The 17500-nt window shown below is 38.6% G+C and overlaps 1 protein-coding gene across 4 annotated transcripts in view; it reads left to right on the forward strand.

Moving 5' to 3' along the window:
- Positions 1-17500, forward strand: part of LOC143028660 (uncharacterized) — a 245980-nt gene that overhangs the window by 219967 nt on the left and 8513 nt on the right. For all 4 annotated transcript variants that reach the window (XM_076191085.1, XM_076191130.1, XM_076191180.1 and 1 more), the window contains 2 exons: positions 1120-1219; positions 17340-17421. In XM_076191085.1, coding sequence (XP_076047200.1) covers positions 1120-1219; positions 17340-17421 — 182 coding nt within the window. The remainder of the gene's footprint in view (positions 1-1119; positions 1220-17339; positions 17422-17500) is intronic.

Genomic DNA, 17500 nt, shown 5'->3' on the forward strand with positions numbered 1-17500 from the left:
TCTTTCTCTCTTCCCTTTAAGTGTAAGTCTTCGTATTTATTGTCATCTTTAATATATTTGTGTAATTTTTGTCGCCATTACTGTTACCATGTAATTTTTGTTATTTCAGTTATATCTTGATATTGTCTTTTACCATTACTGTTGCCATGTAATTTTTGTTATTTCAGTTATATCTTGATAATGTCTTTTTCAAGACGAAACGTCGATTTCAAATAAGAAAAAAATGGAAGAATATAGAGACCTAGTTTCAATTCACAAGGTTAATGGAAAATCTCTAATCAGGAAAATCGAGAATACAGAGAAAAAACTGAACAACTACAACAATGCTGTTGTTTTTAACTCAATGTGTATTACTGAGAACCTGCTCCCCTCCTTTACTAATATATATATGTATATATATATATATATATATATATATATATATATATATATATATGTATGTATAATATATATATATGCATGTGTATTTATATATATATATATATATATATATATATATATATATATGTATATATATATATGTGTATATATATATATATATATATGCATATATATATGTACATATATATATATATATATATATATATATATATATATATATGTATATATATATATATATGTATATATATATCTTAGCTCCTTGTGGATAAAGGGCCATTCCTTTCCCACACCCCACTCAAACTGTCATAGATGTATGCCTTGACTAGTTATTTCCTTTACAAGAGGAAGAAGCCTCCCTCCCTACCCCCCATACAACTTTGGAACTCTCCTTGCTGCAATGCTCTTGAACCAAACACTGTGATGGGGACAGTGTTAAGTGGGTTTTAATTGTGTATGATGTAAGTAGATGAATGGAGTAAGAAATGTGGTGGAAAGGCAAAGAACAGGGTTGAGAAAAGCTGTCAAACGGAGGGTATAGCTGTTAATACGGAGATGATTTAAGCATATTGAAAGAATGAGTGACAAAACACTAGCAAAAAGAGTATGGAAAGTAGAAATGGATGGAGTTAATAAGACCAAAATTGAGATGGATAGTGTAAAAGAGGCATTGGATGCAAGTGCCTATTGAACACTTGATGCATGGTCATAATTACATATATTCTAATGTTTTGTATTCAGGCACAGTTAGCTGAAGTGCAGAATGGTATCGCAGCAGCATCGCGGCTTGGAGAACAGCTAGAGCGCAAAGAACAGGCTATTGTGGCTCTCAAAAATCAGCGTAAGTACCATTTGTGATCAGGTGTGTTTTTAATGTGTGCATGGATATGGGTAGTGTTGCTGACCCCTATGTGTAAAAATTGACTAGGTCAAGGTGTACACTTTACATTTCAGATTAAATGTGTAGTTTGGGAAATTTATAAAAGAAGTAACATGTTTACTGTGTATTTCTCCCTACATACCATAGATATTATTTGCCCTCCAGTCTTGTGTGTAGCACATTATGGAGTCAGTAGAAACTTTAATTTCCTTTATCAGTCTCACTTATAGCAAGGGATTATTTCATGACCAGGGAATGGATTTTGTTAGATTTTAGGATGTTGGTTTGTAGTGTGGGTGGATATCCTGAGTTTGCTTCTTGGCTTTACCTTTTATTTTTGGTCTCTTAAGGATTTGTTCAGTTTCCACTATCTCACTGTAAAGGTCTTTAGTTGTCAGACTGCTTGTATAATTTTGTTTTTGAATGCAGTACAAAGCACTTGCAATGGTTGACTACCCTCCATTTAGTTAAATAGATGTAGCAAACATTGCAAGGCTGATGTGCAACATGGTGGTGGCTTGGCAAGTTGGAGCATGGGGTCATGATTTCAACAGATCTTGTTGGGTTGGTTATGGGTATTCTGCTGGCCTGCTGCTGCTGCATCTTCTGCTGACCCTCTACTGCTCTTCCTGCAGCGTTCAAATAAACTCCACCAAAGTTTGGGATCAAGCAGCACATAGCATCCAAATATCAGCTGGTAAATTTGGGGCGAATCAGTCAGGATCCCAAATTGCCAACTGGTATTAGGCTGACTTGTGCACCATCCCCAACATGCACACTCTGTTTAGCAGCCTGTTTGAAGCAGCACTTTTCCAACACTGCATTCCCTCCTTTAGCAATTTTTTTAGCACTTTCAACACTGCATTTCTTTGGCAATGTATTATTTTTTAAGCATTTTCTTCTGCATTGGGTATTTTCTTATTTTGAAGTGACTTGTTTTAGTACTGTAATCCCTGGATTAGCATGGTTTTTTACTTAGACAACTTAAAGTATGAGTATCACTTTTATCTTGTTTTATACATTTTGATTTATTTATACATTTATTTTGATTTTGTGTGTGTGTGTGCATGTTTTGCTCAACTGTATATGTAAAAAAATAATAATGTACATGCAGTTTTTAATTTTCTATTTGGATTACTCTTGTATTATTATTTTTTCCCTCACTTGTATCTCAGTTGTTACCAAAGACCCTTTTCTAATGTCTCAGGCTTTGGTTAGGAGTATTAAGAAAGGTAATGTCTTTTAACACTCCCACCGTAATTCACATAAACTATGCTGTTCACATCTACTTAAACACTTGTATAAATTCAGCTTCATTGGGAACCAATGCAAGTGATAGTTATGAAGGATAGAAGTCAAGGGAGAATTGTCTCCCTGTTACGTCTTCAAAACCTATTGTCATCCTCACTTCTGTCTGGAGATTCGGCGCCAAAGGACTGGGCCCAGGATCTTTGTAATTCCTCTACCTTTTCACATAAGGAGAGATGACAACCTTTAGCTGCTCTCCTCCTGTTACTATAAGGCAGTAACATAAAATCAAGCTCACATAAATATAACACAGACAACATACCATTATTTTATGAGAGGAATCTGTGGGAGGGCTCAAGGATCACTACCAGCTACTGTGAGACTGAGTTTCCAGTCATTGAAACCTGAGGCAGTGATTATTATCAGTTTTAGTACAGCCTTACACTTGTAGTGAACTTTCACATAGAGCATATTTCAATTTCTTGCCACTCAGATCATTGACAAGTTATCCAAATTAGTTACCAACCAAGAGCTTTACAAATAAGGGGTATAACTAGTAATTTATTTATCTGTTGTTTGCTTTACTTCAGAGCTTTCCTTTTTTACTGTATAGGCTTTACAGAGTCTAGTATTTAGGTACCCTGATTCATCTCGTGAATAGCAGGGATTCCCTCATTTGTGTAGAATCATCAAACAGTTGTCAGAAATAGTATACAAGAATGAACACCATTGTGATGATGGGCGAGTTGGCGATAGAAAAAATAAATTGTAAGAACAGTTGTTGACTATGTGGTAAAAGATGCTCTAAATTAAGTAGGTTGTATTTAGTGTAGATTCAGTGTAATGGAACTTTTCTTTATACTTCCTAAATTTTATTGCATATGAGTTATGAAGAAATTCTTCCATTGAGTTTTTATACATTATTGATGGATGGATGAGGGAGGGTAAAAGGGGCATTGGGAAAGAGGTGAATGTCTGTTGAGGAAGGAAGGGAAAAGACAGAAAATAGAGGTGAGTGGAGAATGGTTGTGTATGGATGATGTTGAGATGCATGGAAGGGAGTGGGTGGGGGATGGGGGGTGAGGGAGTATGTTTAAATGATATTTTTGACACAGCCCAAAGGGATTTCTCTTTGTCTTCTCATTTTCTGAATGAGGGGACAAAAAGGGGGTCGCTGACTAAATAAAGCAGCCTTGCTGTGGATGTGCTGAGTCTTGCTACATTGCTTCTGACCCAGGGCAGTGGGCAAGATGCAGGGATGACCTGTCATCCAGGAAGAGCCAAGTTAAGAGGGAGAGAGGGGGTGAATGGGAGTGGATTTTATGCCTGTTTTTTGGTTACCTCCCTTGTAAGGGGGAAAAAGCTGTTGGTATATGTATGCTTAATGGTTGCCCAGTGTGTTATGATGTTGGTATATTTTGTGTATAGATCAAGTCATTGTAGGCCTTAATTTTGCTAACACACTACTTGCATATACCATGTGAATTACAACCTGTAGTTTTGCATTTAGAAATAGTACAAATATTTGTGTTGTAATGCCCCGTTTAAGTGTAGTGCTTTAAGGCAGGAGATTACGTAGCTCAGATTTTTTAGTAATCAGGTACTTGGACACTGGAAATGTTTATTTTTTACAGGTGTTTATATGATCTGGTTGAACATCACGAATTAACCCTTTCAGAGAGGGCTAGGATAGTGCTACAACATGTAGGACTTTTTGAAGAAGGGAATTCAATGTAATGTACTCTCATTACAGTGCGTGCCACAGCCAACATTTTGCTCCTGGCTGCACTAGGTAGCATGCCTGCCTGCCAGGCGTATGATGTATGTCAAAAGTTACCAAGTGTGTAGAGAGGTGAGAGTAATGTAAATGTAGTGGTGTTGGGGATCTCAATGCGAGTAGGAAATGAGCCAGTAGATGGGGTAGTAGGGAGGTATAGGGTAAGAACTACAGTGGAGAGATGTATTTTGAAAGGGAGATGATAGCAAACACATTGGTTAAGATGGGAGACAAGGATAGGTATAGATGGGTGCTCAAGAATGTTAATGGAATATGTAGTGGTACTTTAAAGGAGGATTGGAAGATTACTGGATGTAAATGTATTTAGGGGAGAGAAAAGGGGATTGTCACATCATTATCTGGTAGAAGGGATATTGAGAGTAAAAGAAACGTTCAAGGAAAGGAAAAGGGAGGCACAAGGGCTGATGGTGAGTAAATCAAATGAAAGGGAAAAGAAAGAAAACCAGAAGCTGAGAGAATTATGGGAGGTAGTAAAGGATAAAAGAGAAACAGAAGTAGAGGAAGAATAGGTATGTTTCAAGAAAGAAGTGATAAAGTGTGCAAATATGGTATGTGGGATGAGGAACATGGGAGGGAATAGGAGACTGCAAGTACTGGGATGAAGAGGTGACGATGATAGAAGAAAAGTGAGCATATAAGGACTGGTTGTAAAGTAAATCTATGTGAAAAAATACAAAAGAATTAGAGTAGAAGCAAAACACAGGGTGAGGGAGGTAAAAGGGAAAGTGGGTGTGGTAGGTGTTTAAAAGTATATACATGCATACATTTACCAAAGGCTTTTTCCCCCTGCATGGGGGGTAGCCTTTTAAAAGTTGTCACTCTGCGGGTGGTTTATCCGTCAGAGAATCACTGCTCCATCGTGTTTAAAAGTGAATTTTGAAAAAAAAAAAATTAAATTAAAGATCTGAAAAGAGTGAGAGGGGTGGTGAGTCAAGTAGAGAGGAAAATATAGAGTCCAGGTAGATGCTAAGAGAAATGAAATAAGCAAGCATAAGCTAGGTATAGTATGTCTAGGATTTGTTGAATGTTGAAGAGGATAGGGAGGCTTGGATTATGGCAGTGGGAGATGCCACCATAGGAAAAGTAGAGATACAAAGAGCAATGAAAGTGATGAAATCTGGTAAGGCACCTGGGTTAGATATTACTCATATGGAGTGTCTTGATAAATAGAGGTGCAGTTATATAGTGGATTGCTAAAGCACCTTGGTTAAATGGATGAGGGGAGATAGTCACTATTTAATGAAGTAGTGAGGGTAAACCAGCTTTAGCATTACTGAGAACTCCATCTGGGGTGTTGGCTGCATATTGTGGCAAAGTAGCATGCAGTTGATACTTTAGGGTCTATATGGGGCACCCCTACAGACCAGAGCCACACATCATTTTGTCTGTGATAGAGGACTGTTCAAAGAGAAATGATGACACTTTTATTATAATGCTACTGTCCCTCCGTTATGCTGTCCCCCAACCCCTTGTTGCTGTCCTGTACCATTTCTCTGAATATTCATTTCCTTGTTTTGCCTACCCTGTGGTGGGGGATAGAATGCTGCCACCAAGTATTCCCACTTGAATCGTAAGAGTCGAGAAAAATGGGACGGGGATTAGGACTAGGCATCCTTCTTTCTCCCCATAGCCCCACAGGGGGCATTCCTAAAAAAAATAAAGGCATGAGAGGGTCTAGGAGTTTTCCAACCAGTACCCTAAGGTTTGGGTCTTTTAATGTGCATGGATGTGGTACAGATGAGAGTAAAAGGGAAGAGATAGGTAGTGAGATAAAAGATGGATGTGTTGGCTTTGAGTGAAACTAAGTTGAGAGGGAAGGGCGAGTGAGTTTTGGAGTGGGGAGGTTCTCAGGAGTGAAGAGAGGGTGAGGGAGAGAAGGGGTGGCTATACTAGTAAGTGAAGAGATAGGTAAACATGTATTGGAGTGGAAGGAGGTTTCTTCAAGGTTAATTTGGATGAATGTGAAACTGGGTAAGGAGATGTGGGTTTTTGTAAGTGCATACGGGCATGGTAGCGAGAAGAGTATAGAAGAAAGGGAGGCTTTTTGGATAGATTTAAATGAGTGCATAGAGGGATTAGGGAGGAACATCAATGTAGTAGTATTAGGAGACCTTAATGCTAGGGTAGGAAATTAACCAATAGACAGAGTGGTTGGGAAATGTGGAGTTCCAGGAAAGAATCATAGTGGAGAGTTGATGGTGGAGATGTGTCTCGAAAGAGAGTTGATGATAGCAAATACAGTATTTAGGAAGAAAGTCAAGCATAAATAGACATGGGAGAGCGTGGTGGATGGAAGGGTGGTAGACAGAGCGTTAATGGACTATGTAGTGCTAGATAGACGTATAATAGGAAGAGTTAAGGATGTGCATGTTCTTAGGGGAGAGAGTGGGGGAATATCAGATCATTTTTAGTGGAAGGTAAGTTGAGAGTGGAGGATAGATGGAAAAAAAGAAAAAGTACAAAAGGTAGGGAGTTGTTTAGAGTGAACTGCTTAAATGAGAAAGAAAAGGAGGAGTACAAGAAGAAACTGAGAGAGGAGTGGGAGGGAGTGAAGGATAGAGTAGAACTAGGAGTGGAGGAGGAATGGGAATGGTTCAAGGAGGGAGTCACAAGGTGTGCAAAGATGGTGTGTGGAACAAGAAGGACAGGAGGAAATAGAAGGAAGGGTAGTGAGTGGTGGGATGAGGAAACAAAGAAGGTTGTAGAAGAGAAGAAGTGAGCTTTCACAGATTGGTTACAAAATAGGACAAGGGAGTCATATGAGAGGTACAAAGAAAAGAGAAGAGAAGTAAAGCACAAGATAAAGGAGGCAAAGAGGAGAGCAGATGTGAAATGGGGTAAGAGTATGACAGAAAATTTTGAAAGTAATAAAAAGATGTTTTGGAAAGAAATTAAGAGAGGAAGAGGAGGCAAATCAAGTAGAGAAGAAAAGGTAAAAGGTGCAGATGGAGAGATGATAATGGAAGAGAAGGCAGTAAGAGGAAGATGGGCAGAGTATTTTAGGGAGTTGCTAAATGTGAAGGAGGATAGGGAGGGAAAGGTAGGTGCAGTGGGAAGTGCTAAGAAAATGACCGTGATGAGTGAGGAAAATGGAAGAGAAATAAGGAAGGATGAGGTGAAGGCAGTTGTTAAGATGATGAAAGCAGGTAAGGCACCTGGTCTGGATGGATGTCATGCAGAATGTCTGAAAAAAGGAGGTACAGTGATGGTGAACTGGCTGGTGAGGTTATTTAATCTTTGTTTAAGAGAGGATAGAGTGCCAGAGGATTGGAGGAGTGCCTGTATAGTTCCACTTTACAAGGGAAAAGGGGACAAGTGTGAGTGTAGTAATTTCAGAGAGATTAGCTTGTTGAGTAGTTGGGAAGGCTTATGGGAGGATCTTGATTGAGAGGATTAGGAAAGGAACAAAAGGAGTAATTGGTGAGTAGCAGTGTGGATTTAGGACAGGTAGAGGTTGTGTAGTTCAGATCTTTGTGGAAAGACAGATATGTGAGAAAGCTATAGGAAGAGGTAAGGATGTTTTTTGGGCTTTTATGGATCTGGAAAAGACTTAGGACAGGGTAGACAGGAAGGCACTGTGGGAGGTATTGCAGATATACAGGATAGGAGAAAAGCTTTTAGGAGCTGTCAAGAGTTTTTACGAGAGTAGTAGTGCATATGTTGGGATTAGAAATGGAGAGAGTGAGTGGTTCGAGGTAAAGGTGGGACTTTGTTAGGGATGTGTTATGTCACCCTGGCTGTTCAATTTATACATGGATGGGGTGGTGCAAGAGGTAAATGCAAGGGTGGTGGGTCAGGGATTGGAGATGGTTAAAGAAAATGGAGAAAAGTGGGAGGTGAGCCAGCTGTTGTTTGTGGACAACACTGTGCTTGTAGCAGGATCAGAGGAGGGATTGAGGAAGTTAGTGACAGAGTTTGGGAGAGTGTGTGAAAGAAGGAAGTTGATAAATATGGGTAAAAGTAAGGTGATGAGATGTACAAGGGGTGAAAGTGGCAGCAGAATGGAAGTGAGCATTAAGGGAGAGAGACTGGAGGAAGTAGGTAGATTTTGATACTTGGGTGCGAATATGGCAGGAAAGGGAGGAGTGGAGGTGGAGGTAGAATGTAGATTGAGAGAAGTGAGGAAATGCCATGGTGGATTAACCACTTCAGTACGGGACTTAAATCTCGCGGGCAGCAGCCAATGCCAGCCGTATGACGTAACAAAATAATATTCGCATCATAAAATATAGTCGCCGCTCATATCGATCGTTCTCTCTTTCACCCGCGAATTTTGAAAACCACAGAGAATGGGATTCAGGGCGCATTTGGGAGAATGTAAAAACACAGGGGCGACTACAATAAATATAATCAAGACGCCGATATGGTAGCGTCGCGAATCCACTTGCTCCTCATGACGCCTACGTGTGCGGCACCGTATGGAAGGGGTTAAAAAGTGTAATGAGAAATAGACATTTGGGAATGGATGCTAAGAGGAGATTGTATGAAGGAGTGATTGTGCCGACATCACTGTATGTGGCAGAAACATGGAACATAAGAGAGGAAGAGAGGAGTTTGAATGTGTTTGAGATGAGGTGTCTGAGAAGTATGATGGGGGTTACTAGGCTAGATAGAGTGAGAAATGAGGTGAGGAGGAGAACAGGGGTGGTAAGGGAGTTGGGAGATAGGGTGGATGAAAGAGTATTGGAATGGTTTGGACACATGGAAAGAATGAGTGAAGAAAGACTAATAAAAGAGGTGTGGAAGGCAGATGTGGAGGGAGTGAATATGAGGGGGTGACCTAGGATGAGATGGATGGATGGGGTTAAAGGGGCTTTGGGGAAGAGGGGAATGTCTGTGGAGGAAGGACGGGAGAGGACAGAAGACAGGGGTAAATGGTTGTATATGGATGATGTGATGCATGAGGTGGAATGGGTGGGAGAGGGGGGGGTATTATTTGTGAGAAAAATTTGACGCAGCCCGAAAGGATTTCTCTCTGTCTTCTCCTTTTCTGCATGGGGGTAAGGAGAGGGGGGTTGCTGATTTAATGAAGTGGCCTTGCTGTGGATGTGCTGTGTCTTGCGACACTGCTTCTGACGCAGGGCAGTGGACAAGATGCAGGGATGACCCATCATCCAGGAAGTGCCAAGATTAGAGGGAGGGTGGAGTTGAGTGGAGTGTATTAGGGATGGAATGAGTGGAAATGGGAATAGTTTTTATGCCTTTGTTTCTTTGGCAACCTCTCTTGTATGTATATGTATTATTGAGAAATAATGAGAAGTAGACATTTAGGAATGGATGCTAAGAAATTGTATGAAGTAGTGATTGTGCCGACAGCACTGTATGGGGCAGAAACATAGAACATAAGAATGGAAGAGTTTAAATGTATTTAAGATGAAATGCTCAAAAAGTATGATGAGGTTACTAGGCTGGATAGAGTGAGCAAGATGCAGGGATAACCCATCATCCAGGAGGAGCCAAGTAAAGAGAGAGGGAGGGGTGGTGAATAGGAGTGGAATATGTGGGGATGAAATGGGTGGGAGTGGATTATGTCTTTGACTTTGGCTACCTCCCTTGTAAGGGGGTAAAATCCATTGATATATGTAACATTATTTTATATCTTGAGGTGTAGTACATAAGTGGAATGCTTTATGAAGATTATAGAATTAAGAGTATATTTTGTGCTGAAAACTTGTATGTGAAATTACAATTGTTGTTTGCTTGAAGTGTTGGTGCGAGTCTGCCATATTATGGCAATGGTCATTATCATGATGTGTTGTCTTCAGTAGTGTTTACAGTATTAGAGAAATGTAGATGTAAATTAAAGTACATCATCAATATATCAAACAACTGTATCCTAAAAGTGAATTTAAATAGTGAATTGGACTTTGAGGTACAAAGCTTGTAATATGGTCCGGGGGGAAAATACGTACTAATGGAACATTAGCTAGAAATTCATGCTTTTCTAGTTCTGCATGACTTTATTGCATAATATATATATATATATATATATATATATATATATATATATATATATTCACTAATTAACCATACATCTATTCAGCTATGAAGTGCAATACAATATGCTGCAGAAGCCTGATTATCCAGAACTGTTATTTAGTTCTCTGATAAATCCTATGAAAAGAGAAATCTAAGTTTAGATAGGTGAAAAGTAATGCACATCCATACATTACCCTTGACTGGAAACCTGTAGTAAAGGGCTGGGATGACCCTTAATGCAGAAGATGCTTAGATGGGAGGGGGTTTCATTTGGATTTAATTTTACAGGAAGTAGGTATGTGCTTTGACTTGGCCACCCCCCCACCTAAGGGTGTGTGTGTGTGAATAAGTCAAAATATACATTCATCCAAAACCCATTTGTTGCCCCTCCCATCTTAGCTCTTTGTAAATGAAGAGTAATCTCAGTCCTTCACCAAACTACCTTGATCACTGGCAGTGCACCAAAGCATAGCATTTGTACAGCAGGGCCCAACAACTAGAGCTGGTTTACTCTCACCACTTCATTTTATGGCATCCTCATCTCCCCCATCCACTCGAGAAATATATGAAACAAACAAGAGTTTCCCTCTAAAACTACAACTTATCTCCTTTTCCCTTGTGCAGTATAGTGGAACTATACATGCAGGCAATGCAGCTCAGAACAAAGGTAGATTTCCTGTTGCTGAATTGAAGTACAGTTTCAACTTCTCTCTTGAAATGCTTATAGAAGTACTACCTCATTTCAAGTGAGAGTTCAGAAATGTACTTAATTCATCATCTGGAAGTCTGCCTTTGCTCTGTGCTTTGTTGCCTGTCTTAATTTGTGCTTAGGCTTAAGCACACATTAAACAATCTCACCAACCATTCCATTACAACTACTCTCCTTGTTAGATACTTCATGTGACAACCCTCTAACCCAGGTGCCTTACCAATTTTCATCTCTTTCATGCTATTTGTCTCCTCTTCTATCACAGTTATTTTCCTGGAATCTCTCACTGTAATAATCAAAGCCTCCCATTCTGATTAATTTGTCATGACCTCCCATTTCAAAATACTACTTAGTGCTGGTTATACCCATTTCCCGATATTGAAGCAAAGTTATGTGTATGTTAGGGTATTTTCTGGGGATGAACTAAATTGGATAATCAGGCATTGCTGTTTCAATTTTGCTTGCTTTTCATTTTACATCTAAAGATTTATAATGCATGATATAAATGCAACTGTAGAAACATTGTATAACAGTAGTGCAAAATACAGGTTTAGAGTCATTAGTGCTTACAACATGTTTCTCAAGTTACCAAATTATGGATTTCACAATAAGAAATAAATCTGGTTAAAAGTAACATTGTGAATTCTGTGATGGGCACCTAACAATGGTTGTCATTGGGCATTAGAAAGAATGTTGGACTAGGCCCATGATTTCTCTTATAACTTTAACTGGTGCATCCTCCCCCCTTTGCGCTCTCTCTCTCTCTATCTCTCTCTCTCTCTCTCTCTCTCTATATATATATATATATATATATATATATATATATATATTTATATATATATATATATCTTTCACTTCCTCATAAGGAGAGCTGATAGGTTGACTGGTCCCCTTCTGCTCATGACCTAGAAGTCCCACACTGACTCAACAGACAGTTCAAATTTTCCATAGGGAGAAATCTATAGGAAGGCCTGTGGATTGCTAGCTACTGTGGAGCTATGGTTTTCTTATTGATGAAATTCAAGAAACAGTTATTACTGAAGGGTATATTCTTTATACTTTGTATACACACCCATGAGATGTACAATATATGGCCCCTGTAGAGGTTTTGACCACATAATTTTTATGTAGTCAGTATTTTATGAATTTAGTGGTATTCATACAGACCAAAGTCATGAGACATTCATTTGTGGTTGGATACCAATCTTCACTCAAGAAAGAAGGGTCACTGAAAGAAAATAGCAACTGCAAACATGTAAGGATGAAGCCTTTAATGGTACACTGTTTCACTTATAAATGCTTGGTCAAGTACGTGTACTTGATAAATCTCACATGAGTGAAACATTGTACCATGAAAGACTTCGACCTCACATGGTGCTTTTTCTGTTGTTTGTTAACAATGACAACAACAATGGTGACGGAAACACTGTGAAGAATCGTTCCTCAGTTTATTTGCACGGCACATGGAAGAAATGTTCTCACACTCACAAGCGACTTGACTCTCTCACAGTTGGCTCACGACTAATGACTTTGCCACACCCCTTTTACCACCATTTTGACTTGATCTCTTTGGCACAGTATTGTCCCCAAAATTGACACATAATCAGACTGATTAAAAAGAGTATTAAAAATGGTAGATCCAGTGAACTTAATCTCGTCCATACAATGACACCTACATAGGCATCATGAGGCACAAGTGAGTATACGAGGATGCCGGTGTCAGCATCTTGATGTACATATATTGATATATATATATTTATTTTGTAGTTGTAGCTGAGTGACCCCCAAATTCTGTGAACTGGCTTGATCACGTTTTCTGTGTTTATTATTACTCAGGGTGAAAGAGAATGAGTAACACATCAGTGACTATATTTTATAATGTGACTACTATGATGCAAATCATCATACCTCATGCATCTGATGCTGCACACCAGAATTTGACTCGTATTGAAGAGATTAAAAGAATGGGAAGAAGCTGTATGTTTAACCACATCACTGTTGTTACAGATTTTGTTATGGCATTATAATGCAAGTTAATTTTATATAGCTTAGAGCAGGTCCCTAAATGAAAGAGTCCAGGCTTTTTCTTATTAACCTCTACACTAAAGATTTTGTTCAAAGGAATTAAGGGTTCAGAGAGATTCAATTAATTATTTTACCAGTAAGTGGTGGAAGAACTAGAGGGCATGATTACAAAAATGGACTTATACTAAAGACAAAGAAATGTAGCTTTCCATTAAGATACATGGAACTTTGGAATGGCTTTGGTGATAAGGTAGTGTGGACAAAGAGTAAATGTTTAAAATTGTTAAGACATAGGGTGCAAGACAGTTTGAGCTTAGTTCAGTTCCATAGTACATCTAAATGAATACACACATAGGTCCTACCTTGATCAGAGATTTGATACAATGGATGGTATTGGGGGAGGGGGCTTAGTCCAGTGATGTAGTTTCATAGCATTACATTTGGAATTTTTAGCAGTCCTTAAAATGATGTAGTTCATTAGCATTCCTTTTGGCCTTTTGACATCCTCTCAAAATCTGTTCTTGCATGTACACTTAATTTCTTAGTAGGTGTTTTTTACATGAGCTACAATGATGTTAGCTTGAAGAATGCATGCAGTATATTTCAGCACACATTTAATAGATTTTATTATCAGTCATGTCATAGCTCTCAAAGTGGAAATAGTATATATATAGATTAATTGAAATAAATGTCATAAACAGCCACAACCTTCTATTCGTATAATGCATGAACCACTGTAGCCAACACAACAGGTACTTGGAACCAACTACCCTTGCAGCACATCTCACCTTCGGCCCTATGGCTATGCTTGCTTAATCTCACAAGGTATCGCTGAGCTGCACCAAACTCAGAGGACTTTGTGAGATTGTGTGAGTGAAGCTAGGCTCACCCCATTGCTCAGACTTGAACTTTCTTCATCTTTTAGATTCTTTTTTTATTCAGAACACATGTAGCACTTTTTAATGTTCTCACCAGCATGTAGTCTATTTGGTTATAGAACTGTTCTTGTTGTTTGCTGCTTAATGTTTTGTCGTGAGGAGCATGGTTTGCTTTTGTGGTAACTTAACTGCACATGGTGTTGGTATTCAGAGGAATTAATATCACTGCCTTTTTCCTTTGCTTACATTCTCTTAGCATTACCATTTAAGATTAGACCAGGCTATTTAGTTGTGTAGAATAATCAAAATCTTGCACATTGGGAGTGAAAATCTGCCATCTAATGGAAATCGTAGAATTAGAAGATAGGACATGGGAAACCTTTTCATTAGGTTTTACACTGGAAGCTCATAAAGTCTGGACTAGAAAATTGTATATATACATATATGTATATAAAGACATTTCCCCCTTATAAGAGGGGTGGCATAGCCAAAGCACATATTATACTTCATAAACAAATTAAAACATATTTAACACCCCTCCCATCTTATTCGTGTGTGTGTGCAAGAGTATGTGTGGATTTGTGTGTGTGTGTATATCTTGTGTTTGAACTCTTCAAGCTGTGGAGAGAGAAAAAATCTCGAGCTGCTTTACAAAGTATACCCACAATGTTCATCCTACTAATACTTGCTTTCAATTCTACTAGAAGCTGGTCTTAGTGTTGTCTGGGCAGTTAGTCACTTTTGCTCAAATGAATATAAGTATCAATGCCAGTTAAAATGCATTGGCAACTTGAGCCATGTGATTTAGTCAGTTTAATGTCATAGAACTCCCTCTCAGAGAGGGCTAGGACATTGCCTTCTAATGAAGTGTACCCATAAACTTGCCTGCTGCAGGCTTGAACTATCCTCATTCATAACAGTTGTCCAAGTCACCCACTTAGGTATAGAATATTATGAATGGACATAGCTAAGTTTCTCCATTTGCAAATTGCTCAGACAATGTCAAGATGGGTTTAATGTGGAAGTGATTGTACCTAATTATCTTTGAAACAACTTGCAGAACTGACCTAAATCTTTCAAGGTCGTACATTTGATAACTTGTTATATTTAATTTAATCTTCTTTCATATGTTGTAGCTGCCTTTCCTGACTTACATGTTACTCATCCCATCAGATTGCATTTTATGCTTTATGTTGCTGAAAACTTCAGAGCATATTGTAAGGCTCATTAATGTTTAGAAAATGTGTATTAATTCCAAGTTTATTTAATGTGATTATCCTTTTGATTATTGCTATTTTGATCTTATTCTATGTTTATTTTTTGCTCTGTGAATCTCAAAGTATAGTTTTAGTAAATTGTAAAATAAGTAGTGAATTTTTTGTCCGTCTCAAAATTTAGATGTTGCTGTTTGCATTGATTTTTGTTGTTTGATGTAAGCTTTAGCTGAAATGTATTATGTTTATTGTACAATAGAAGAAATGATCAAAGGTGGCATCACCTTTGGACTTTTTCTTTTGGCTCTGATTTTGCCATTAAGTGTTCATGTTCTTGCCAATAGAAAAGGTGATTGATTCTGGACTGAGTGTTTTATGTGTTTGCCAATAGAAATGTGTAATCATATAGAAATCATAATTAAGAAAAAATAATTACTGTTCTTAGGCCCAGAAATTTTTATGTTATACTCTTTACTCATGACAATTACAGGAAAATTGTCATTGCTGTTGTATATTTGTGATTGTTGAACTTTGTAATGGTTGGTGCTAGAGGCATGGGTTGGAGGGGGGTGGGGGCAGCTTTAATACTCATCTTCACATATTCTTGTATTTAAGACTTCAGGGTTGACAGTATTCCTTTTGTATACTTTTAAGCACTAGCACAACCAAAGTTATTTGTAGAGTAGCTAGGTAAGTACTCTTCTGGTCTCTGCATGGTCAAGAGTCTCTCACTTAAAAACCCAGGTGAGCCAAGTGGTGTGCATGAATAGATATGCTTTATTTAAACATTGTTTTGCCATAACCCTTGATCTGTTCTCCCTGGTTGATTCCTCCATTGTGTTGTGATGACAAAGCTCTGGAGAGACCAAGCGGCAAGCCAGCCCGCATGCTCTGGTCCACACCCAGCCTGCATGCCTTAGTGCTGTAGTGCCCGCATGGCACCCCTGACTGCTGGCCTGACCTTTGCCCTCCTGCCAGCATGACCCAATGTACGGCACCAAGGAGATGTGAGTATTACATCAGGTACTGGTGTTTGCATGGCGGCCAGTGGCTGTGTAATACCCACCTCTGCCTGGCCATCATCCTCCTTCAGCCCTTCCTGCAGGACTTCAAATCTTCAACGGTTGCTCGCTGTGCATCTTGTGGGGAAATGCCACATACTAAGGTAGCAACTGAAAGTATGGAAAGACTACAGTGTGATCAGGTGTTATAGGAGTTGAGGGGATGTAATATACTATGATTTAGGGAATATCAGCATTTTTTTCTAAATACAGTTGTTTATAGGAAGCAGATAAGAAAGAAATATACTAGTGTGCATACACAAAAATTGCACAAAGTAGTGTTATAGTTTAGATAAAGAGCTTTGACCATACAAGTTGTTTTCAAATGATTGATTACTCTATTAAAACAGAGCAGAAACTTTTCATGATCACTTGATAAATTGTCTCTACAAGTATACATGTTTGCCTCTCCTATTTACCTGTTACTGAGTTTTCTTCTACCTGTGTTTTTACAACTTAAAAGATTCAGTGTCTTTCTTGTCCAAATCTTGCTGTGATCCAACATATAAACTTAATCTATTAAAATTAATCAGTTCCTTGAGATTTATAGTGGACACCAGGATATGTTGGAAGGGATCATCTCCCTGCCACTTATCTCAAAAACCCATCAACATCCTCATCTCCAAGGTACCAAAAGACTCTTGATTCCTATACCAAGCCAAAGATTTCTCTATCAGTTTGTACCTTTTTCCCACCACATTTACACTAAAGAGGGCAGACTTACAGCAACTGGTTTCCTGCTGTTATGACTGGTACTGCTAGCCAGTGATGTAGAAACTGACCCACATAAAATGCTGACAGCAGTGTAGTGTTTCATCCAAGAGAGACCCATAAGAGATTTCCATTCTAAGAAACTAAAGAAAATAAATGAATTGGCTGATTGACATACCCATAGCTGCTCTCCATAAGTTGTCATCCATATCATTGCTGACCCAACTTTCCCCAGATGCAGGTCATTCCTCCAGTCCATCTCATGTGAACACTCGTCGTTACTGTGTGATCATTGCAACGTAATCTCAGCTTGAAAATATCTTAAACTGTTCTTCCAGATGATCTGTTCAAATTTACCATCTTATATCCATTTTTTTCTCATCATTCTATTTCCCTTTCCTTTATTACAGGTGTTGTATTTTCCTTTCCCAAACTTACATGTTTTCACTTCATTGCAGTTGCATCAAATGAAGCGCTGGTAAACAAGGCAAGAGATGAAGTTGCTTGCCTCAAGACTAACTCTGAGGCAAAGGTGGACAAGTGAGTTCTATAGAATTGTTTATATTATTTCTGTTGATGGTTTGGACACATAGTGAAAAAAGGTTAGTAAAAGAGGTGT

Source organism: Oratosquilla oratoria, chromosome 1 (genome assembly GCF_046742065.1).
Source record: "Oratosquilla oratoria isolate Oo_2021 chromosome 1, ASM4674206v1, whole genome shotgun sequence".
NCBI lineage: Eukaryota > Metazoa > Arthropoda > Malacostraca > Stomatopoda > Squillidae > Oratosquilla > Oratosquilla oratoria.